The following is a 25,837-nucleotide window of genomic DNA, read 5'->3' on the forward strand; positions in this document are numbered from 1 at the left end:
GCATCCTTTGGTCATGTGATTGCAATTTGCGACCTCTTCAGCTCCAAGGGAAGCCAGATATGTTTAATAATCACATGATTCACTTAGCAAACACATGATTTGATTAATGCCCATGGTCAAAATGTTTGTGAAATTGGATTCAGTTACTTAAAGGTTTGCTTAATGACTGCATTGCTTAGCAACCAACATTCCAATTACCACACAATTGTGGTCATAAGTCAAGAGATGAAATTGACTGGCCTTTCTGTGTATTAAAGCTCAGTTTTAACTAGATTGCCATTTATATAATTTTATTTATATTGTCATATTTATATCGTTACCTATCTCACAGTGGCTCTGAGTGGCATACAATAAAGTTCAAAACAAAACGTACAAATTGATATTAATGTTATTAATATTTAAAACTTCCTGTACTATAAAAAGGCACAAAACTAAAACAGAATAGAAAAGATTAAGTGAAGAGTAGGTGTTAATTACAATGGAACTATCCAAATATTTTACCGGTGTTCTCAGGCCTCATGATGCAAGGAGGTTTTGGAGGAAGTTAAAGTCATCCAAAAAGTTAAAAGGGACAAAGCCAGCGAAGCTGCCCTCGCGCTCGGAGAAGGATGCTCCATAAAGTGAAGGCATAGCAGAAAAGGCCCGCCTAAGAGCTGCCAAATGGAGTTTCCCTAGCAGATGGGGCCCTTGGCAGACCTCTGGGGTGGATATGGTGGGATGGATAGATGTAATCAAGGAAAGACAGTCCCTCAAATAACCTGACCCCACTTCATGCAGGTATCAGGTCAAATTAGCAACTTGAACTGGGCAGGGAAACAGGTTGTTAACCATTACAGCTTGCAGAGCAGAGGTGCAGTGTGTGTAATTCTGGAAAGACCTGTAATTGTTTGGACCAGCTGAAGTTTTCAGTTACTCTTCAAAGGGCAGCCCCATGTTACTGTAGTCCAACCAGGAAGTGACTAGGGCATGTGTGACTGTGAGTACAGTTGCTCAGTCCAGGAGCGTTTACATTTTATATCCTTTTTTAATGTTTTTAATATTTCATTTGTACACTGCCCAGAGTCCTTCTGTGAGGGAGATGGGTGGTTTAAAAATCTGATAGATCAATACTGGCACAAATGGCAGGCTAGGAGACTCCATCCCCAGATTGTGCATAGAGTCTATTTGGGGAAGTGCAACCCCATCCAGCATTAAAGATGATATTGTCCTAGAATCAAACCCAAAGCCACTCAGTCTTTAGTTGTAAGTGGGAGTCCGGAACTTCACAGCCTTCAGGCAACTTAATATTGTGTAACTTAATATGCCACGGGCAGAGATGTTTGATTGGGTATCATCAGCGTACTGATAATACTTCATCCTATGGCAATGAGCACCGACTCCTGTGGCACCCTACACAGTGAAAATGGTGAGGAGGCTTCTAGAACTCCGAATTATAGTTCCTAAACCTTACATCTCCCCATTGCTATCCTAACTACTGGATGAAATTCATTCCATTATATTTAACAATATGAACAAGAGGCTTAAGAGCCATGAATAGGGCAATTTGGAATGTGATTGAAGATGCTTTTCTAGGTTTAATCTTTGATCTTTATACCCCTCCCAGTCATTCCAACAGAGTGAAAACTGTTAATTTCTCAGTGGGAGGTGCAATTGATATCTGCCTTGTGATTATAACAGACCTGTCCGATATTAAAAGTCTTGGCCTTGGTCCTCTTAGTGCCCACAAAGCTACAGTTTTGTGTAGTGGATGTTCCCTGTTGATTTATATAGTTAATCTATACTGCTATAGGTTGAAATAAAGGAGATTATGCTAGTTCAGGAGTCCCTGAACAGTCTGCTAACCTTGTCATAAAGTTTTAGACTGTTCATTGACCCTCAGAATTTATTATATGAAAATGATTTAATAAATATTACTTTAACTAATAGTATTACAAATAACAACAATATCAAGCACTTGATATTGACCACTTTGGAGACCCTTGTATTAGCTGATGCAGACTCATGGTCTCCATCTCGAGGTTGGCAATTCAGATACAGCCCTATTAATTATAGGACTACTCTGAGAGTAGTCACAACTGGAGTAATACTCCCATTGTAGCCAGTAATGGATATGCTGCAGAAAATTTAATCTTTTTTAATATGTATGTTGCTTCAAAATATATGTAGAACATTTAATCACGTGTTGCTTTCACAATCTAATGATAACAATAACTATCCAATAATAATTCCCTACAAAATTATTTAAATCTCTTTTGTTCCTCAAAGCTCTCCTAATTCTCAGCTACCACTTGATAGTTCTGCTCTCTTGTCAGGATGCTGACTGATGAAAGCCAACATCCATAGTGTATATGGAGGTTTTTCTCCTGCAGACTTTTACATTGAATGCACAAATGTCAGCGATGGACTTCATTTTGTTTGGAGTGCCAAGTTTAATTGGGGTGCCCTGATTTTAAGAATATTTGAAGTTCATAAAGCCTTCCTTGAGTACAGTTCCTGGTAATTATGGGTGCACCTCTATATACTTTTCTTGGCAATGCCACTGAAGTGTTTGCTATTGTTTTTTCCTAAACTATTTTCAGAATTCCCAGTCTAGTCTAGCTCTGGGATTGTTATGGTTTTCTCTAGTCTACTGCTTAATTTTTTTCAAGATTGGTTATGACTATGTCTTAGTAAGTGCCTGAACAGGACTACAATATCTCCTGTTAACCAGTTAGGAAGCAATGCACTTAATATAGACTTTTCCAATATTCTTGAATATTCTAATTACAACACTTGGAAAGTGCCAAGCTCAGGTCTATACATCTGCATAGATCTTGTAAGCCAGCCATATTTATGGATCTCTTTCCAGATTCAATTCAAAGCATGAAGTGTAAATTAACAAACTCTAAATAGCTGTTTGAAAAATTGCATTTGAAATTAAAAATCCTTAAAGGGGCGAACATGTAGAAGAAGTCTTCCAATATTTTAAGGGCGGCCACAAAGAAGTATTCTTCAAAGCAGCTGAGGGCAGGACAAGAAATAATAACAGATGAAAAATTATCAAAGAGTGATCCATCCTACAATTAAGAACTTTCCTGACCGTTAAAACAGTTAATCAGTAAAACAGCTTGCCACCAGAAGTTGTGAGTACTCTATTACTGGAGCTTTTCAAGAAGAGATTAGACAAATCATTTATCTGGAAAGGTATGAGCATGGGGTTGGACTAGAAGACCTCCAAGGTCCCCTTCCAACTCTGTTGTTCTGTTAAAAGAAGCCCTCTTGATCTTGCACCATTAGAAACAAGATTGGTTTGAATGTAAGAGCTTGCAAGCTTGGAATTCCCTCCCTAGGCTGGTTTTCCTGCTGTTGTTCTTTTCATTGAAGCAAGCATTTGGGATTTAAGTTACTTTGTTGGCTATTAATTTTTTGGTTTGGTTTTCTTTTTATTAATACAGTTTCAGTTGTGTTTAATCATATTGATTTGTTTTATTCTTCTGTATATTGTTGCGTTTGAAATTTTTGGTAGAAAAAATGATATGCTACTATTATGTTCATTTGGAAGATTCTAGTGGTTTTAAAAGCAGAGTTTTTATATGAAACAAGCCTTGTTATTTCTAAATATGACCATTATGTTGTCTAATCAGGGGCAGCTTAAAATTAACCCTCTTAAACTGCGATTTATTTTTTGTAGAGGGTTGCTCTAAGCAAGTATGAGGATGGGAGGGAAGGAGAAAAATATAGATATTGTATTTTAGCTTTAAAAGAAACATCGTTATTAATTAAATAAATCTGCCTGAGTCATGTATAATGGGATGTATATTACTAGCAGTTGGTTGATTGCCTTAATACCTCTTTAAAAACGTGATTTTATCTCTTCCATACAATCAAGAGTGGAGAATGTTCTGGATGAGGTTTCCAGATATGATGTTATTGGGAAAATAATTGTGGGATGCTCTTGGAACAATAAGTCTGCGTGCCCTTGTAACAGGTGGTTGGTGTTGACAATATTGAAACTGGAGAACCTACTTTAAAGATCATGTGTACCCAGACAATTTCTAACCAGTTTTGTTGGAGAAAGTAATGTAGATTAATATTTGCTATGAATTTACCATGCTACTGAAGAAGAGCCGAAGATCTTTTGGTGCAGTAATGGTGTTTATGTTGCAGCTGATTAGAGCCTTCCAGAAGTCTAGTTGCTGATGTTGCCATGCAGGAAAGTGAAAATTGAAACTGAAAAGACAAAATTACAGTGGGAACAAGGATCACAAGGAACAAGATCAAGGAAAGCTCGACACTTTGAAATATTAAATGAATCAACCACACATTGACATCTTAGGCACCAGCATAGCATACTTTCATAGCATACTTTGACATAGCATACCTGACATAGCATACTTTCAATCAAAAAATCGTACTGCTTAGTGTTGAGGAACAATAGAATAGGAAATAGAAAAGGAATGGCATTTCATTCCTAGTCAGGAGGTACAGAGCAAACACTGTATGTGGTTCCAGTGCAGCCAGTGACAAATAATGGGAATTAGACTTCATAAATCTTCCTTTAATAAGGCTGTTATCCAGGTGCATGCTTGAACTGTGATGCAGAATATGAGCAGGTTAACAAGCCTGATTGTCATGTTCAGTCTGATATCAGTGGAACAAACCTACAAGAAGATGCCTGTAACAGACTCAGTAAGAAGTCTAGATGTCTGTTGATATAGTCTTTAATAATTTGCAAGCCTGATTGTGCTTTAATCCCCTTCTATTACATCCCCATGGATCAGCAAGGAGCCTACCTGAGTTTCATTCTTTCATTCCAAATTAAGGAATATTTCATTCCTCTTGCCTATATAAAAGTTCTTGCCATTTCCCTCAAGGCCATTTCCCTACTCAGATTGCCATATTTTGGACACATACAAAAATCCAGCCCTTGGTCCCTAGCACCGGGAAAGATGGAAGGGAAGAAAGAGAAGAAGGAGCAACCAGCACTGTGATCAAGCAGCAGTGGGCATCCCACCAAGAGATCTAAAAAGCCGGGTGATCCCCTGCCTGTCTGGTCACTAGGAAGATACCAGCGTAATCATCACTAACCACATGTCTCTTCTAATGTGACACGTCTAGTGAGACTCATTTCCAATTTAGCTTCAGAAGCTGTCTGCTTCGTAGCACTACTTGGATACCAGAAAGTGAACAGTCTCTTGGTGGTCAGACCATGATGTGAAGTCCATGTTTTCAGAACCATCTTCAGCTTTTTAGAACGTACTTTGGAGATGATGTATCTCATGCTTCAACCTGTTGGGAATCCACGCTACCAGTTATTGGAAGCTACGCTCTGTTTTGCCACTCAAATTACAATCTGCTACAGATAGTCCTCAACTTACCACAACTGAGCCCAAAATTTCTGTTGCTTAAGTGAGTTTTGCCTCATTTTATGGGTTTTCTTGCCACAGTTGTTAAGTGAATCACTGAACCTGTTAAGATAGCAACACAGTTGTTTAGTGAAACTGGCTTCCCCCATTGACTTTGCTTGTCAGAAGGTCACAAAAGTTGATCACATGACCCTAGGACACTGTAACCTTCATAAATATGAACTACTTGCCATGCATCCAAATTTTAATCATGTCACCATGAGGATGCTGCAACAGTTGTAGATGGGAAAAACAGTCATAAGATGCTTTTTTTCAGGGATGTTGTAATTTTGAACAGTCACTAAATGGACTGTTGTAAGTCAAGGACTATCTAACTTACTTCACTTGTGATGGGAGCCATTGCAAGATATCCTATATGAAACTTAGTACAGGTAGTCCTTGACTTACAAGAGTTCATTTAGTTACCGTTCGTAATTACAACTGCACTGAAAAAAGTGACTTATGATCGTTTTTCACAATTACAACTTTGTCAGCATCCCCATGGTCACATGATCAAAACGCAAACATTTGGCAACTGACTGACTCTTATGACGGTTGCACTGTCCCAGGATCACATGATCACCTTTTTGACAAGCACAGTAGATGGGGAAGCTAGATTCACTCAACAATTACTAACTTAGCAAGTGCAGCAATTCATTTAACAGCTGTGGCAAGAAAGGTCACAAAGTGGGGCAAGATGCACCTAACAACTGTCCTTGGTTAGCCAAGGAAATTTTGGGTTTAATTGTGGTCGTAAGCCGAGGACTACCTGTGTACCTGTGGATATCAGCAAAAAAAAAATTGAAGTCAAAGGTACAAAAAGAAAAGGAGAGGAAAAAAGTTGCTCCTATCTTTAGTAACGTTTCTGTGTTTGACTTTCCAAGAAGAGAAAAGTTCCGTTGCAAAAGTCTGAACGCCAAGAGATGATGCGTTCTCAGCTCTTACTATTGAATATAATCTGAAAGGCACTTCTGTTCTCTGTGCCAGGTTGGAACAAGATATTAAGAAGTTAAAGGCTGATCTACAGGCCAGCAGGCAAATCGAACAAGAGCTGCGTAGTCAGATCAGTTCTCTGACGAGCACAGAGAGGGGGATCCGATCGGAAATTGGACAGCTCCGACAAGAAAACGAGCTGCTTCAGAATAAGTAAGTTTACCCACCTATCTCTTAATCTCACCATATACTGTATAACGAGAACTGGGTTTTTAAAAAATGCTGCTGCTTTTTTTACTCTTGCATTTTTGTTCCCAGGGGGCGGGGTGGGTGGGTGGCAGAAACTAAAACATTTTCAAGAATCTGGATCTTGACAAAAATTACGTGGTTTTGAGCGCCATCCATTTTGGTCAGAAAGATTAAAGTGGTCTCTCGCTTAGCGTTTCACTGGCTGTCCCGTAGCCCTCAAGTGGGAAGCTAATGCATCAGCTGTAAAAGTCTTAATGGCCGAGATTTCGGATTTAAGGACTATGAGCTAAATACTTGAGAATTCTTTCAGGGATAGGAGTGCTATATTAATTAGGGACTGACACTCAGTGAACTGAATAAACACACCGTGAGAATATAAAAAGTGAGCCTGATTCTTTTTCCCAGAATAATAGTTAATTCAGACAGAAAGTTAAAGGTCATACCGTAGCAGAAACATTGACCCAGATTTAGTTCTACTACAATATGGATTCTTTTGTGAGAGGCAAGACATTCTCTCCTGAAATTCTACGCCAAACTGCTTGGCGCAGACAAGCCTAACCCGAATCTACAGTTTGGATAATCATTCGCTCCTTTTTGTGAATACATGCATGTATGCATCTTTGTTTGGTCTATTTGTACCTTGAATTTTCCTTTACAGTCCCCAGTTATTTTCACTTGTTCCTCAGTTCATTAAATAGATAATAATATCCTAACAGTATTATAGTGAGAAAGGGCTTTTAAGCCGTTGGTGCTGTCCTCTGTGCAGCGCAGAAGTCTGAAGCAAAGATTTCCTGACAGCTTGATAAACGGCTGTCCAGCTTCTGCTTAGAGCTGGACAGCCGATAACCTGGTCTCTTTCTTTCTAAGTCATTGATGTCACTGTTGACTTGCTTTGAACTGTTAGGCAGTTCTTCCAAATCAACTCCTGAAAAATGAATTTTGGCGTTGAATGTGTTGAGGAAATGCTTGCACAGCCGTAGCATCACATTCATGTAATCATGTAAAATTTCTCTTTAAAAAAACAACAACTCTGAAAAAGGGATGCAGGTCAGCATTAGAACCCCCGGAAGTTTCAACTTCAATCAGTTGAAATAATTTATCTGAGATTCTTTATAAATGGTCAGTAATTCAAGATAGACATAGGGATAAAGCCCTTTCCATTCAAAGCTGGTTGGTTTTCTTCCTGTTTCGTACACAAATGTTACGGGCTTTATCCTTTTTTTTCAGACTGCATAATGCTGTACAAATGAAACAGAAAGATAAGCAGACCATCAGCCAATTGGAGAAAAAGCTAAAAGCAGAGCAAGAAGCACGGACCTTTGTAGAAAAGCAGCTGTTGGAAGAAAAAAAAAGGAAGAAGTTGGAGGAAGCAACAGCTGCTCGGGCTGTTGCATTTGCCGCTGCTACCAGGTACTTGGTTCCTGCTGCTTCTTTACTTCTAGGCCGGCGTTGTTCAAACTTCGCAACTTTAAGACACGTGGACTTCAACTGCTGGGGAATTCTGGGAGTTGAAGTCCACGCGTCTTAAAGTTGCCAAGATTGGGAACCCCTGCTCTAGACCCAAAGATTTGGAAGGAAAGAATGGTGAAAAAAAGAGTGAATGATTGGTCAAACATTTGCTAGAACAATAATGGTGAGAAATACTCCCATCTTTCTCCAATTAATATTTTGAGCGCTCAAGGCATGCCTGTCGTGATCAGATTAGCCAGTTATATATGAGTTCAGGAAAAAAACCTAAGCAGTTGGAAAATTGATGATTGTGTTTCTGATTGTGTTGTAAATTCCTTGATCATATTTGCCTTTATTCACCATTTACAATAATTTGATTATCTTTTTTTAAAGGAAGCCATCAATTACGTAATATAGGAGCAAGGCTTTGTGCTGTTTCGTGCAATTCATTTGTATTTGATATATGATGTGTACAAATGTTTATGCCATAATATAAAAATGATACTCCAAGAAAATAACATTCTGGCTTATAGCATTTCAGGCTGTATGTATTGGGCGGGGGTGGGGGTTTCTCTACCGAGACAACAAAACTTCTTTGTATGAATAAAATAGTACAGGTGGTTTCAACCTATGATCATAATTGAGCCTGGCAATTATGTTCATACATGACACCATGTGACCAGACCAAGATGATTATGGGAGTTATATGGCACCCCTCATTAAGTGAATCTGTTGTTCTCTATGGGCTGGTTTTTGGCAGAAACCAGAAGTAAACACCAGTTTCTGGCAAAAAAAAAAAATCACAAATCAATCACATGACTGCGGGACCATAAATGAATGTCAGTGCCAAGTGTCCAAAATGCAGTCACGCTACGATAGTGAGGGATGCTGTTAGAACTTTGAAACTGGGCCATAAGATTTGGGAGAGCTTTGTCTGAACTTCAGTCTGTTGATAAGTGACTGGTCATAAGTTGAGGATTACCTGTAAAACTCAGCTAGTATGACCTGACAAGTTAGTCCTTTGTGTGCTCAGAGCATGTTGTTCTCATCGAAACATGCGAAGTCCTTCCCCTATAGAGCCTGAAGTTTAACAGTCCAGAACATGCCTCATTACCATATACAAGAGCCTATAAACTTACTCTCTAATCAGTGGCAGGATGAATGAATCCAGAGAGGGTATCCAAAAGATTTAATCTGAACTTACCTGATGCCAACGTTTTTCAGCCACTGGTGAAGTATTAAATATGACTAAAAATGTATGTGCACATTTAGAGTCTTCGTTGTAGCATTTTCTATCCCAGATACTAAACTGAGAAGGGAAGATTACAAATATCGGGTAAATACATGTAAAAGTTCCCCTTCTCCTGTTGCTCAAGGAGCAGTTTCTGATTTTTTTAGGAAACAAAACCTCATTTTAGAAGCCTACAGCTGCAAACCTAACAGAGGATTATATGGTTCACAAATTATGTTTTCTTTTGAACTGCTATTCAGCGGTTTTATAAAAAGAGCCCATACAATTGCATCCTTCTTTCCACACATCTTGCTATTTTAATACGTTCATGAAATTAGCGGAAACCCAGACTGAAAGTTTACCCTCTTCTCTCTTTCCCCTTATTTTGTTTGCTAGAGGAGAATGCACTGAGACATTACGAAATCGCATCCGAGACCTGGAGACAGAGTGCAAAAAGCTAACTATTGATATAAAGGTGAAAGAAGATCAGATACGAGATCTAGAAATGAAAGTTCAGGTAAGGAGAAAGTAACAAACTATTCTGTGATTCTGTCTCTCAGCCAATATTCTAGGGTTATCTTTCAAATTATGAAAAGGTTTGCAAGATTCGAAAGATACACCAGGATTTTACTCTTTTCTTACTCTAAATCAGCTTGAGAAGCTACAATTCCATCACACATAGATTGGTAATGGTGGGAATGATGGAAGCTATCGTGTTAACACACTTCCAAGGTGCCAGTTTGGGGAAGAGTGTCGGAACCTGAGAGCTTCTTTTCCATGCCTTTTCCAGCAAGAATATTTACTTACTGAGAAGCATTTCTTAACCTACACATCCCTGTTTGGGTAATAACAATCTACAAATGAGTTCTAACGTATTTCCTTAAAGTTCAAAATTAATTTCAAAATTAATCCAGTCCAAAAAGTTTTCTTGATGTATATTCCAAAACTAAAGCCATGTTCACAAAATGTGCTACATCCTGGCGTATTATATAATGTGTGAATCCTGCCTAAGTAGATACCTTGGTGAGTGCAAAAGGAATGAAGACCATAATCAAATTGACACCATAATTGCAGGAAAATGTGTAAACTGGGCTTAAGAAAAAAATAAACTTCTAGAAACCTTTTCAGAGTCTGGAACCCATTGTTTACAAGCCTTATAGCAGTTTCACATTGTGATAACCCAGGATGGGATACAAAACAAACACGGTCACAGAGAACAGGTGAAGCCCCTTTTATTCCTTCACTTTGCTTCCAAGCTCCGAATATCTTTGAGGGAAGACAAAAAATCTCCCACACAAACAGTTACAAGAAGGAGGAAAAAAGCAACACAAACCAGGCAAGATAAGGGCTGGAGGACGTCCACAGATAACACACAGTGGGAAGGACGCCAAACTCAGAGAGGAACTATAAACTAGAGATATTTACACGCTTTGTTTCCAGTGTTTGCCAGTACGCAGGTCCAAACTCTTATTCAGTTGTGACACCTGCAGCTCCTGAAGAGGATCAAGGCCCTCTCCTTCCAAGAAAACCACATCTCTCCCTTATCCTCTCCTCCCTGCAGTGCCCTAGAATGGAGAGGGGATGGGCCTGGGTCCTCCTCTGGCTGCTCAGCCGGCCTCTGCCCTTCCCCAGCCTCCTCCACAACCTCTGGAGCCACACCTCCACTCCCTTAGAGTCAGTCTCCACCAGGGGCATGACACACATTTTTGATGGGGCAGCATTTCCAGGGGAGAATGGGGAGGGAAGGTTAGCAATTTACCTTATTTCCTAAGGGCTGTGAAAACAAAGGGAGCAAGGTGTAAAAGTTAAGGAGGAGGGAGAGCCAGATTTCGGTCCCCCTTTAGGAACAGAAGCTGGCTGGGTGACCTTAGGCCATTCATTCCCCCTCAGCTCAAATCAGCATCGGGATTTGTGACCAGCTGACTGAGAAACCAAATCCCTTAATGGCATCTTGCACTAATAGCTTTGTTGTAAGAACTAGGCAAGCACAGTGCAAAAACAGTCTATGGGAGAGCAATTGGGGACTGAAAGCTGTCTAGCAGATCTGGAGGACACTAGAAAAGGCAGCTATCAAGTGTACTTGAACAACTAATCATTGCATTTATTTGCCCACTTATTTAAGAAAAAAACACTTTGTTCAGAGCCTTCAGTTTAAATAGAACAGGGGTGGGGAGAATCTACAACTGTTTTAAATATCCTTTGTTTTTTTGTTGAGAATTTAACATCCTGTGAATTTCCAATGAAATATCTTCACTTTTTGAAAGATCTCTGTATGTCCTATAGTTGAACTAGTCAAATTAGCTAAGCAAACCAAGGGTCAGTATAGGAAGGAAGTCACTATAGCTATTGTCACGAATTATTTTAAGATGAGATTAAAGACATTTCTGGAGAATAGGGTTACCAACCAGGCTTATATGCTAACTGTAGAATTTATTGGAATAATATTTTGGGGGAAATATGCATTCTGCTTATCTCCACCATGTAGGCTTCTCAGAGACATTCTAGATGTCAACTGCAAATGACAAGAATGGCGTGTGAATGAGCAGGACATTTATGCTTTTACTTTAACTTGAAGCCTGAGCAACAACAAATCAATGTGTGCCTTGTCAACTGTAGGATAATTATTATCCTATACACCCCATCTAATAATATGTCTCCCCTCCCCAAAGCCAACCTGTGGTGTTTCAACATTGCACTCAACATTAAGAATGTGGCATTCAACATTCAGTGGTACTTAGAGGAATATATCACAATCTTTTCAAAGCTCTTGGCAAAGAAATAATATGTACATACTACTAAGACGCTTATGTCACTAGAATAGACTATAATTCTTTATTTATTGGCCAAGTGTGATTGGACACACAAGGAATTTGTCTTGGTGCAAATGCTCTCAGTGTACATAAAAGAAAAGGTACATCCATCAAGAGTTAAGAATCATCAGGTACAACAATTAATGATAGTCATAGGGTACACTAAGCGATCAAATCATACTAGGAAACAGTCCATATAAATCATAAGGATACAGTCAACAAGGTTACAGTCATGCAGTCATAAGTATGAGGAGATGGGTGAAAGGAAGGAAGGGAGGAGTAATAGTAATGCAGACTTAGTAAGTAGTTTGACAGTGTTGAGGGAATTATTTGTTGTTATTATTTGTACTATACAGGTAGTCCTCAACGTACGACCACAACTGAGCCCAAAATTTATGTTGCTAAGTAAAAAATGTGTTAAGTGAGTTTTGCTCCATTTTTCTTGCCACATTTGTTAAGTGAATCGTGTACTTGTTAAATTAGTAACATGGTTGTCAAATGAATTGGCTTCCTCGTTGGCTTTGCTTGTCAGAAGGTTGCAAAAGTTGATTGCATGACCCCAGGACACTGCAACCATCATAAATGCGAGTCAGTTGTCAAGCATCGGAATGTAAATCACATGACCGTGGGGATGCTGCAACGGTCATGTGAAAATGGCCATAAGTCACTTTTTTCAGTACTGTTGTCACTTTGAATGGTCACTAAATGAGCTGTTGTAAGTCGAGGGCTACCTGTAACCTTTAACTGGGCGAAATGGTACATCATGAGGCAAAACTATTTCATCCATGGTACCTCCAATGCACAGAATACTGGGAATCCATTTACTCCCATGGGAATGACATTTTGGAGTGCTCTTGCCCTTTTGGCATTGCCATGTTGTTGTCCTTCAGCGTTGCTGCCACGCTGCAGCGGTGACATGATCCTCACTTACAACATTTCCTGACAGCTTCCCCAAAGTCACTGGGGAAGCCAGCAGGAGAAAAGTCAGTGGGGATTCCCTGACTGCCGCGGATGGCAGGAAGGCAGTAGTGGGTTTGGGTAACGAAATATATCTGAAAGGATGACCCAAGAAGTTGTCTAGCGACAGCTAAACATTTCCATTTCCAATCCATATGAACTACTTTGGTGTTCAAACATGGCTTAAATGTGAATGTGTTTGTACAGCTGGACTCTTGGTGACTCCACAGAAGTTTTTGGCGATGATAGAAAGGTGGTTTTCCAAGATTTTGTTTACTTTTTTAAAAAAAAAACTTCGTTAAATACAAAAGATTAAAATGTACAAATACAAAAGTAAAAAAAAAATACAAAATTGTACGAATAAACCTCACAACAAATTTTTGTTTACCTTTTCTAATCTAGTCTGTAGCCCTGATTAACCTTTTCAGGATTTAGCTGATTATAACGAATAACATGCAAGTTAGAGGGTATTTCCAAGTGCCCAGAGCCACGTGTTTGCCCTAGTTTCTGCCCCGCTTCCACCACCCCCTTGTTTTTACTCCCCCTTGTATCTCATAATAGTGGCTGCGCTTGTAACGATCCTGCTTTAATTCCTTTGAAAGGAATGGCGGAAATACAAAGAGAATGAAAAGGACACAGAGGTATTAATGTCGGCCCTTTCAGCCATGCAGGATAAGACGCAGCACCTAGAGAACAGCCTGAGCGCAGAGACAAGGATCAAACTGGACCTCTTCTCTGCATTAGGAGATGCCAAAAGACAGCTGGAAATAGCTCAAGGTAAGTGGGGGCCCCTGGGCTTGACGGGTAGCAAATCTCGGGGTGCCTTTGATGCATTGTAAGAACCCAAAGTTCAGGTAGTCCTCATTTAGTGACCACAATTGGGACCGGCAAGTCATTAAGCGAAGCAATTGCAAAGGGAAACCATGAGTGTGCTTACAATCTTCGTTTTGCTTTCCTTTGCTTTTCGTGCGAAGGTCATAAATGCAATAATTTTCATCGCCATCATAATTGTGTGTATGGTTGCTAAACAAGTTAGCCGCTAAACGAGGACTGCCTGTAGTCCAAATAAGAGAAAGCCGTGCCCCCCCCTAGTCACATGGCCACCTAGCCACGCCCACAGAACCAGTAGTAAAAATATTTGCATCCCACCCCTGCTGTAATCCTTGTGGGAGCTTCACAGCTTTGAATATCACCTTTCTGGAAAGTTTTCAAACCCATTTCTGGAAAGTTTTCATTGGGAAAAACTGGCAAGGAAAAGTCCTTGCACTTATGGCCCTTAGGCTCTTGGTTGCTGAAAGTAACTTTGAAATGAACCCTCAGAGCAATCTTTTCTGACCTGACCATTTATCTCCCATCTGCTTAAAAGTATTTTTGCTCTGTTTAATGTTTTTCTGAGAGTTTGGCTCAAGGGGAACTCTCTCTCATCATGTGGCATTTTTCTGTTCACAAGCCTCAATAGCTGTCCAGTGCTGATGTAGAGAGTTTAGGTGAAACTGACAATAATTCACTGGCTAATTAACTTCCATTATAAAAGTCCACCATAATCCTAAGAACTTTTAACTGAAGTTCTGAACTGGGTAGAGCATATGGCCAGTTGGTTCAGAAGTTGGTTCTTTACTTTTTAAAGAAAAAGAATGGCCACATTTTCATACTATGAAAAACAAATGAAAAGAAAGACAGTAGGGAAATGGGAAAGGGAATAAACAGGAAAAAAGGGTGGAGTGGGGCGGGGAAGAAAAAAGATACAACCTCAACTTTTTTAACTTTTACTTTTACATACCTAGTACTTTAGTCATTTCTAAAACAATAGACTTACCTACTCAGAAAATCCCAAAGTCAAAACTACTTTTTTTTTTGTTTCTCCAACAATGTCAGTTCTTTTTCTGAAGGGAAATGAGATGGCCAGATAATCTTAATCAAATTAAGCAATCCTTGTTATAAATAAAAAGCAACAGTATAACCAAAGACAGCTCCCTCCTAATCCATTTCTGTAGCCCTTCATAGTCTCCAACACTATATAGCCAAAACTCAATTGCAAAATAATAATTGGATAGCACAGTTTTCTCTCCCTTACTTTGAAGCAGTTAAGTGGAGAAAGTGGAGGTTTTCTGCTATTGTTTTGTTTAAATCAAAGTACAGGCCCTGAAAACAGGAAAAGAGGGTCAGGGATTCTCAAGAGAAGGCAGTAAACCTATTCTCCAAAGCACCTGAAGGCAGGACAAGAAGCAATGGATGGAAGCTAATGAAGGAGAGAAGCAACCTAGGACTAAGGAGAAATTTCCTGACAGTGAGACAAATCAGTTTTGAAGTCATGAATGCTATAACTTTGGAAGTTTTTAAGAGGAGATTAGACAACCCTTTATCTGAAATGGTATATATACGGCTTCCTGCCTGAGCAGAGGTTGGGCTAGAAGACCTCCAAGGTCCCTTCCAACTCTGTTATTCTGATTTCAGTCCTGCCTATTTGAATAAGCTCAGTAAAGAAATGATGGTGTGAGATGGGGAAGAAAGTGCACGCATGGGTCAGAAAAAGAAGCTTGCGGAGTTTGTTTGTTGTTGGCGGGGGGGGGTTTGGCTTTCCGAAGATAACAGCAAGCAGTGCTAGAAAACAGTTCATTAAACTTTATTAGATCTGCAAATGCAATTGCAAGTGTGGACATTGCAAAAAAATGCAGTGTTAAGAAATTAAGAGCCCAGGCACAGCTGGAATTCCTCATGTTCTCAGCACAATGGAATGCTGAGAAAAGAGAAAAATACGTTGCTAAATTGTTCTTAAATCTCTAACTCCACTGTGGCTATTACTGTGTTTTCAAACCTTAAGAGAATGATTGTTAGTGCAGCATTGAAATAAAAGGCAGACTGGTCTCCCAGGATAGCAGAAGCAAATCTTTCTGTGTCCACCTCTCTCTGTCCCCCCTCGAAAATATTGCTGGGGAGAAAAGAGCCCCTTTGATTGCAAAATCAGTCTCCACTTCCCAGTTTCACCTTGGAGCTTTGTCGGGTGCTGTGAACTGCCATTTGATCCAGCAGAGGGTGCACAAAGCTAACAAAAGAATTGTCTTTTTGAGCGATAACCAGTACAGATCCCTGAACTTGGTTATTTATTTTTCTTTGATATGCTGTAACACCACCTTCCCTTAACACGACTTTTACCATAATACTGTTTTTTAAAACCATATATTGGTCTAGTAGGGTTTCTACAAGGTGTGGTTAAAAGAAAAAGCCGAGAGATGACTGTGCAGTTGAATCTCCATTTTTGTTGGTTTGCTTCGTGTGCAGGTGGAGCTACAGTTGCAACTCCACTTGTTGTTTGGTGTGTTGTGTGTGCCGATATAGCTTCAGTTACACTATTGTAGCCTGGTCTTGACCTTTTTGGCTATACTGTATAGGCACTGCTGAAAAGCCCTTCCTGTCAGGCACAAAGGATTGGGACCCTACATTAAGTTGCAGTGCAGAAGATTTATTATTTCAAGCCTATACACAAGAATCCAGTCAGCTAACGGTCAGCACTAAATTGGCACTAGATAAGGGTCGGTGGAATTCAAGGAGAAGTAGACTTGGGTCATTTGTGGCAACATAAGGACTCTAAGCTGATAGCGTGTTTAACTCCGTCTCCAGCTCTGCTTATTCCTCTCCTGTGTCTTAAAGCGAGTGTCTTTCTGTATCTTTAATTGAGCGATTCTTTTGTTTCTTTCCTTTTTGCAGGGCAAATAATTCAGAAAGATCAGGAAATCAAGGACCTAAAACAGAAGATAGCGGAAGTGATGGCAGTCATGCCCAGCATAACATACACTGCAGCCACCAGCACGCTGAGCCCAGTTTCTCCACACTATTCTTCCAAATTTGTGGAGACCAGCCCTTCTGGACTTGATCCTAATGCCTCAGTTTATCAACCCCTGAAGAAGTAAGCGCCAACTTTCCACCTGTCGCACCGAAGGCATTACACAGAAAAATCTCTTGCAGTCAAGATGAAATTTGTATAGTGTGAGACTGTACTGATTTCTTGTTTAAAAATAAAAATAAAGGGAAGTGGGGGGGCCCCAACACCAAGGTTTGACTCAAACTGCCCATCAGTTTTTTCTTGTAAATTTTTAGAAAAACTCACAAAACTTTACAATTTTTTTTTCTTGGCCAATGGATTAAGGGGAAAAGAACCCACAACTCTTGGTTTTCATACAGCAAATTCCGCTCCTCTTTCTTAGTTAAAGTGAATTCACACAGACACCCATGCATACATGAATTGCTGCAAAGTTTCCCCTTGAAACTACCAAAACAAAAACATAGCAGCTCTACTTGATTTTAAACCCTTCTTTCTCTCCCCGTTTCTTTTAAAGCCAAAACAGCAAATTAAAAATGGCCAGGAATAATGCTGGAAGTTCTTTAGTCTGTTTTTTGTTTTTATGGCAAAAGGGTTTGTTACGAAATAAAGCATTGATAGAGGATGGTGAGAAGGGACTGAATGGAAGGAAGCCTGTCCCAGAGATCAGTTCGCTTACTCCACTAAGGACCAAATGAGGACATCGTTTTCTCGAAGGAAGACAGTAAACACACGATGATAACGTGTTCTTGGTAACTGTGTGAATTGGTTCCCTTCAGGAAGGTTAATGGCTTGAAAGATGCTAATGTTAGCAGGACCTTGAGAAACTAAGACATGCTAAGAGGAAATTTGATAATTTAAGAATTATCTCTCTTCCCCTACTCCCATTTTAGTAGGCTAAAAAAAATAAAGCTCGTTTTACAGAGTCTACTGCAGGTCACCAATATGATTTGGATGTCATCTGTGGTTACATCTCTTTTTTTGTTCATTGTTGGGTACCAATTCCAGCAGTGTTTCCGATGATGAGGATATGCTGTAGCTGAATCGTAACGGAGTATTGTAGTAAAAGCAGAGTGGTGCAACATAGGGTATTCCAGAGACTGTCCGACTGGTGCATAAAACGGGCAGCTTGGATGTTTTGGTTTGCTTTGTTTTTGTTTAAAAAAAGTCAAATTTCAATTACGCTTTCTATCATTCTGAGTTTGACAGTTTCATTTCAAAGAGGCTGGGATAAAATCTCAGCTATTGTGCCAAGGAGGTTTGTTTTTTTGTTTTTTTAAAGAATTTTTTAAAAAAGAAACTCAAAATTGCACAAAGATTTCAGTTTAAATGTATATTGTGCATTGGTAGGAAAGTGTGTTGCACTGGCGACTTTTGAAGTGTTTAAGGTTTGAGTATGGGTGGGAGGGGCAGTGGGGCAGGGATTCAAAATTGTATTAGTAACTAGCAAAATTATTAAAAAGAGAAACAAATTCATTATGACTTTGCAAACATGCAGTGGACTCTGGAAGGACAAAGTTCTTCTTTAAAACACTTTTTAAAGTTTCATAATTGGCAGGTATGCCTTGTTTAAACAAATTAAGTAGGACAAGCAAGTCAATAAAATATGAGTATTATTGGTCCATCATTTTAAATCAGATTCTTTTTCAGATTAAAAAAAAAAATCCTAGCTTTAGCCAGGCGTGCATGTTGCTGTCATTTTGCTTTTGGGAATCACCTTGTGTAATTGTCACCATGAAAGTGTTACTCAGAAATGTCATTGGTTTTCATCTTTGTGCAAAACATGAACTCTTGTCATTGACTTTTTTGTGTTGAGGTTCCCCCATTTTTTTATTTTTATTTTTTATTGTTTTATTTTTCTTGACTGTCCTTTTGGGCACTCTTTCTGTTGAAATACTTGGTCTTGGCTGCATTCCTTTTTTTTCTGTGGGGTTTACAAAAAAAATATAAAAATAAACATTTTCTTGCAGATAAGTCTTTTTTTGAGGGGGGTTGTTTGTTTAAGTGGCCCAGTTTCTTCTGATTGATCAGATATAGATTAAAAATACTTCTAGCATAGTATTCCCCAACCTTTGACAACTTTTAAGACTTCCAGAATTCCCAAGCCAACATGTGCTCAGGTGATGTCATCTTAGATCACAGAGAACTACACTTAAAATTTTGGGGGGAGGGTGCAGTGGGAAGAGTGATCATGCAAGGTGGATCCAGGTAACACCCATAGGCAAGGAGCCGTGATGGTGCAGTGTGCTTAGAATGAAGTATTCCAGGCTGACTCTGCCCACTGCCAGGAGTTCTATCCTGATCGACTCAAGGCTGACTCCGCCTTCCATTCTTCTGAAGTCAGTAAAATGAGGGCCCAGATTGTTTGGAGCAATATGCTGACTCTGTAAACCACTTCGAGGGGGCTATAAAGCACCATGAAGCAGTATATATGCCTAAGGGCTGATGCTATTTTCTGGGGTAGATTCAAAGTTTTAAGTTTGGCGCCTCTTAATATTAAGTCAATGTTTTGGCTAACACAAGCGATTTCGGACATTCCTTGATTTAAAATCATCTGATTTGTGTGTGACCTAAAATGGGATTGGAAGCCATATGTGATCCTGGGGTTTCAGGTTTCCCCCTTCTTGATTGGGATCAAAGTGCAATGCAGTTTTGTGTCCTGTTGCTCCCATCAGAATTTCAAATTGGAGTAAAAAGTGATCCATGCCATTTATTTACAGAGTTAAAACTAAACAGAGTCTCTTTAGTAGAAACCTAGATTTAGCTGTTCTTTCATCCGCAGGTAAGTACTCTGATTTAAACAAAATGAGGAGAATCTCTTCAAATTGGCTCATCAGGTCTAATTTTCTGAGATGCTTATTATTGGAAAAGTAGGAGAAAAAGGTGTTGGATGAAAATAAACTTGGCTTATAATGGATTGATAATGTCATTTCGGGTATAAACTCTCTAAATTTATTAAAGGAATATTCCTGTCACTTTTTCCTTTTGCTATTAATTATGTGTCCCCAAATTCCTTTTAAGTCCTTTTATCTCTAAAGGATTGCAGAGCTGACTTTTTAAAAAATGAAGAGTTTTCTTCCTGCAACCTCTTCAAAATCCTGTCTAATAATTTAAGCAAAAGGCTGAATAATAAATTACTTTCAAAGGGTGGGAACTTTGGCTCTTTCACCCGCATTTCAGACCTCAGAGTGGAAGAAAAATTGTAGAGCTTACAATTGTAGTCTGGCCTGGACATCTTTTACAGTCATGATGCACTTTGCTTGGGGCTAATAATGCTTGTTATACAAAACCAGCTATTATGGATTTGCAAAAGCCACAATTTTTATCTTAACTATTGTACAGATTCAACAAACTACCATGTTTCAGCAAATCATCTTTAATAAGACTGTGCAGGAGCCAGGTCACCAAATTCAAAGCAGCAGAAAGGAAAAATGGCTTCTTTTATTTCTGAATTTCCCATCCAGTTTTAAGTGAAGCATTATTTTATAGCTTGGTTTTCAAGACATGGTACCTCTTGGCTACTCAACATTTTTCAAAAACCTTGTAAAGAAATTCTTGCATAATTCTTGCCTTGATCTCCTTGTAAGTACAGGCCCAGTGGAAGTAAAATATACCAGAGAAAAAAGAAACGTTATCTCTGATAAGGTTAGTTTATTCACAGTGAATAATTCATTCATTATATTCATTCATTATATTTGTATAGCTGCCTGTCTCACAAGAAAATGACTCTCAGCAGCATACAAGTAGTACGTGACTTACAAAATTTCATTTAACAACAGTTAGAAATTACAAAGGTGATAAGCAAAAAGTAACAAGCAGTCCACACCCTCGTGAGGTTTGCAGTGTCACAATCAATATTCAGGCACTTGGCAACCAGCATGTATTTATGATGGTTGCACCATCCCAGGTTCACACAATCACCACTTACAACTTCCCATCCAGCTTCCAGTAAACACAGTCAAGGGGAAAGGCTAGGTTCGATTAACAATCTTGTAATTCTCTTAATGAAAGTGGTGATTCACTTAACAACCGAGGGGGGAAAAGGTGGTAAAGTCAGATGCAACTCATTGACTTGAAACACAGATCTTTCCTAGCTGAGCTTTTCTTCCCCTTGCTGGGCTGTTTTTGGCTTTGTAAAAAAAAACCTGTTATTCCTGGTCTGCCGCCTTTATGTGTGCTTTTCCTAGGATGCAGAATTCTATATGTCGAAAATATGAGTCTTTTTAAAATTTCAGAGCTGTGAAGAGTCCTTCCCCAAATAATAGCAGTTGCTGGATCATAGCTATTAGAATATGGGAGAGGGGAAAAGAGGTGGATTTCTACTAGAGAGACTCCAGGAAAATGCTGAGAACATGAAACCAGTACAAACAAATGTAGGACTTTGCAAACCAGAGAATCTCAAATTGAATCAATTGTCCTGACAGGAACACAACAAGAAGCAGTGGATGGAAATGAATCAGGGAGAGAACTAACCTAGAAATAAGGAGGAATTTCCTGACAGAACAATTAAATCACTGGAATGACTTGTTGTGGGTACTCCAACACTGGGGGTTTTTAAGAAGAGATTGGACAACCATTTGTCTATAGGGTTTCCTCCTTAAACGGGGCTGGACTAGAAGACCTCTAAGGTCCTTTCCAACACTCTTATTCTGATTCTTCACTATAGGACTTAGGAAGATGTTGGTGTGAAATGACCCCTTTTGCTCACCTTGCTCATTTTCCATCTAACGACTTAGAGCATTTTCTAGTTTCTAACCATCATTGCTAATAAGGACAGGCTTGAGGTCCGTTCAGTAATGACATGGTCATGCTACAAGACGCTGTAAATCACTTCTTGTGAAATGGCCTGAGTCAGGCTGGAGGGTTAGAGTATTATCAGACCACCGAAAACGGATTGAACATACTAATCAAAGAAACCCCCTCAGCAACTGCCTTAAAACAACTGAAAGTAATATGGTCCTTTGACGTGTGTTTCCATGCGCCAGCCTTAACAACAAGGACAGACAAGGATGTCTTTTCATTTCCTGGTTTTAACAGCCTCCTTGCACTGAGGAGAAGGACGGCATTATCAAAAAGATGAGGTTTAATAATTCAGTTAATGTTCCTTATTGGCAAGGGAGGCAGATAGAAAACGTTAATCGGTGTGTTTTCCATTACTGGCAGATCAATGGGAGTGCCATTTCCCTCTCCCGGTTCTATGGTGCTTGAAGTCAGGTTGCTTCCCAAGATATTCACTGCTAAAGAGAATAAATTAAATAAAAACAGTATGGATGATTTGTGGTTTTGGATGTTTTTAATACATCTTCCATGTTCTGCGATGGTTTTGACCTATGAATTAGAAATACATAACATCAGTCTTCTTTCATACTTTCCCTACGTGTTGTTTTTCATTCTTTCATCGAAAAAATAACAGAATATTTGGAAATAAATTGTGTAAAGGAGCTTGGGATTGTGTTTATGTCAGCAAGATAACCTTGTAAAAGCTGGCAAATATTGGATGTGGGATGAGAAGCAAAACACCAGGTTTGATGATACGGTAAGCCAAACTGAATCAGAAGTTGTAAAGAAGAATTCCAGCAAATATTCCTCAGGGTATCGTTTACATTGGTCTACAAGGAGAAAGCTTCAGAAATGAAAATAGCTGAATTTTACCAGAGTTGGGTCACTAATAAAGAAAAATTAAGTTCTGAGTATTAATTGGCTCCAGTTTCCAAGATACAGCTTCAGGTCAAAATTGCATCAAAATAATTCAAACTTTCCAGGGGTATGTGTGATTGTGCTCCATAACTTTTCTGCAAAATGTGATATAGCAATGAGAATGGTGCCACACCAATCATTACAAACTTATCTTTTTATTGATACCAATAACAAAACTTTCCAGTCATGTATTGGTTTTTCATGTGATATTTTCATGAGTTTTGCATGAAAAACTGACAAGCTCTAACATCAGATTAATCAATAAAGTTCCATCTGTACTCAATATTTAAACTGCACTTTTTGGCTTTTCTCTTGTGAACGGCAGTAGGATCATCCCTGGGGAGATTCCAGCAATAATCAGCAAGCGTGGACAGACTCCAATTCCCTTGGTACGTTTTCTCCATGCCTGTGGAATCTCTCCCCATGCGCATCACTCACTGCCCCACAGGTCAAAGGGAAATACTCTATAATATGAGTGTAAGAAGTGAATTTTCAGTGACATGTTTGCACCAAGTGCTTTATAGGACCCAAGCAAATTTTCCATAGTGTTTTTCATAGTCATCTGCCTTGCTGTTCTCAAAGGGAAGATAAATTATAGACTTCCATGTGGTACTATTTTCATTGTTTACCATTTGTTGAGAGTTATCGTGATCATTAGACACCTACCTCCCTTGCAGGCAAACATGCCACCAGGGTATAAATCTTTATTATGAAATATTTTTGAAAACTTTAGCCAACCAGTATCTTTATCACCTGTTTTCTAATTCATCTAATCAAAATATGTAAAATTAATACATTTTACCTCGGAGCTCAATAATTCCCCAAAATTTGTAGACCAGTATAATAGGAGACAGACGTGGGCAATAGCTTTGATGGTACAGCAGCTTCCTTTTAAGTCCCATCCCCCAGTCATATGATTCGAAGTGGAGCTTTTGTGGCCTTGTGGGAGCCTTGATGTTCTCTGAACTTGGTGGTTTTCTTGCAGACATTTCATTACCAAACTTGGCAACGTCATCAGTGGTAGAAGGGAGTGGGGTTTGCGGAGGGGAGAAGGAAGAGGAGGAAGATGAAAACAACTAGAGGGTCCTTAGTCCTCAATGGGCTTGGTGGTTTTCTTGCCAGTCATTTCATTAACCAAACCAGGTAACATCATCAGAGCATTGATGCAATACGCCCGTGATGGTGAACTGATGGCATGCGTGCCAGAGCTACGCATGTGCTCATGCGCCTCCTGCTGACCAGCTGGTGTTTGGACCTCTGCCATGCATGCATGGGGAAGGGGCATGTGCTGGGGGAAAGGGTGCATGTGCAGGGGACACACACGTATTGCATTTTGCTAGTGCGCATGTGTGCTTTGGGCACGGAAAGGTTATCCATCACTGCAATACACTGATGAATTTACCCAGTCATGTAACTTCATAAAAAAAACCTAACAAGCTCAGAGAACATCAAGGATCCCACCGTTCAACCCTGAGCTACAAATATTATATATAGATTTTCCTAGGCACTCATAAACAAAGAGAAGCACAAGCGCTGAGCAGAAACACATAGAGAGAGAATCCATATGCATCCAATCTGGATATAGCTTTGATGCATGAACACTGAGGCAAGATATTGGCCTGATTAGAAGCTCAGGTATTGTTCCCCACGTTCATTTTAACGCAACCCTTGATTTCGTTACCAGAAGGAAACACAGATGGATTGTGCTGACCCCGGGGAATGGCACAAGAGCAAAAAAGTCACAAAAGTAGGTAAAGTCGCTTTAATTCCTGCAACTTGGCCTCCAATGTCCAGTTATTGGCTGGAGAAAAAACTCTCCCAAGAACAGTTTTTAAAGGGAAGAAATTCAGTCTGAACCCAAAGTACATATAAATTATAAATAAAAATCAACACAAACCACTCTGCAGCAATTAACGAGACAGGGCAGGATTAGGGATTGAAGACATCAAAAGATAACAAAATACACACAGTTGGGAGGACGCCAGAACCCAGATAAGGCTTGACAAACAAAGATAATTCACGCTGTGCTTCCAGCAAGGTGCTGTGCGCAAATGCCCTTTTAAAATCCTGTTTTCCCAGCTGCAGCTAATGAAGGGAATCAGGGCCCTTTCCTCCCCATAACCCACATAACTCACGTTGCTCCTTTCTCCGTTCCTCCCTGCGTGCCCTAGGATAAAGAGGGGATGGCCCTGGGTCTTCCTCTGAATGCCCAGCCAGACTGTGCCCTTCCCCAGTTTCCTCCACAACCACTGTAGCCACACTCCCACTCCGTGTCAGCTGCTCAACCTCCCCCTTGGAATCAGATTCCAACAGGGGTGTGACATGGACTTTGTGGCTGCTGCTGATGCAGTTTTGCTTGCTTGCTTGTTTCTTTAGCCTTTTTTCTTAAGCAATCCCTGCTTAAAATAACTGCCTGTGGCCCTATAGAAATGGTTTTAGCTGTACAGGTAGTCTTCAACTTACAATTATGCCTTTAGCAATTGTTTGAAGTTACAATAGCACTGGAAAAAAAAGTCTTTATGACCAGACTCAAAGGACCACTTGAGCATCCCCAGGGCACATGATCAAGATTGGGTGCTTAGCAATCTGCATGTTTTTAATCACAGTTATAGCATCCCGGGTTCAATGTGATTGTCATTTATGACCTTCCCAGGGGCCTTTCGAAAAGCAAATTCAATGGGGAAATCCAGATTCACTTCACGACTGCATGGTTCACTTAACAACCATGCTAAGAAGGTCATAAAATGGAATGTGACTCACTTAGCAACCCCCTTGCTAAGCAATGGGAATTCTGATCTCAATTGTGGCTGCAGATTGAGGACTAGCTGTATTAGTGGCAAGTGCCACTAACTCTCCTCCTCCTTGAAAATGCAGGGACACCATTAACCTCATACAGCTACAGGGAGTCCTCGACTTATGACTACAATTGAGCCCAACATTTCTGTTGTTAAGCGAGACATTTGTTAAGTGAGTTTGACCTTTCTTGCCACAGTAGTTAAGTGACTCACTTAAAGTTAGTAACCCAGTTCTTAAGGGGATCTGGCTTCTCCATTGCTTATGCTTGTCAAAAGGTCACAAAAGTCCTTCTGGGTTAATCACATAACCTGTTGTGGTTCACTGGCAGCAGGTGCGGATGGCTGAGGTCTCAGAGAGCGAGGACTCAGATGAGGGGCCTGCGTGTGATGCAGGGATGGGGCCAGGACCACCAGGGAGTGGAGTGCTGCCTTTGGAGATTGTGGAGGCTGGCAGCAGTGATGAAGAGGTCCCTGAGGAGCCTGTGCCCAATGCGCATGCACACAGGGCTACTCGA

The 25,837-nt window shown here is 39.8% G+C and overlaps 1 protein-coding gene across 2 annotated transcripts in view; it reads left to right on the forward strand.

Moving 5' to 3' along the window:
• MACO1 (macoilin 1) overlaps window positions 1-18,804 on the forward strand; it is a 57,453-nt gene extending 38,649 nt beyond the window's left edge. For both annotated transcript variants that reach the window (XM_026702590.2, XM_087939646.1), the window contains exons 7-11: window positions 6,372-6,530; window positions 7,794-7,976; window positions 9,643-9,763; window positions 13,616-13,790; window positions 16,719-18,804. In XM_026702590.2, coding sequence (XP_026558375.1) covers window positions 6,372-6,530; window positions 7,794-7,976; window positions 9,643-9,763; window positions 13,616-13,790; window positions 16,719-16,921 — 841 coding nt within the window. In that variant the 3' untranslated portion in view covers window positions 16,922-18,804. The remainder of the gene's footprint in view (window positions 1-6,371; window positions 6,531-7,793; window positions 7,977-9,642; window positions 9,764-13,615; window positions 13,791-16,718) is intronic.
• The last annotated feature ends 7,033 nt before the right edge of the window (window positions 18,805-25,837 follow it).

This window comes from Pseudonaja textilis, chromosome 10, assembly GCF_049901715.1.
Source record: "Pseudonaja textilis isolate UNSWEBS1 chromosome 10, rPseTex1.2, whole genome shotgun sequence".
In the NCBI taxonomy this organism is placed as follows: Eukaryota; Metazoa; Chordata; class Lepidosauria; order Squamata; family Elapidae; genus Pseudonaja; species Pseudonaja textilis.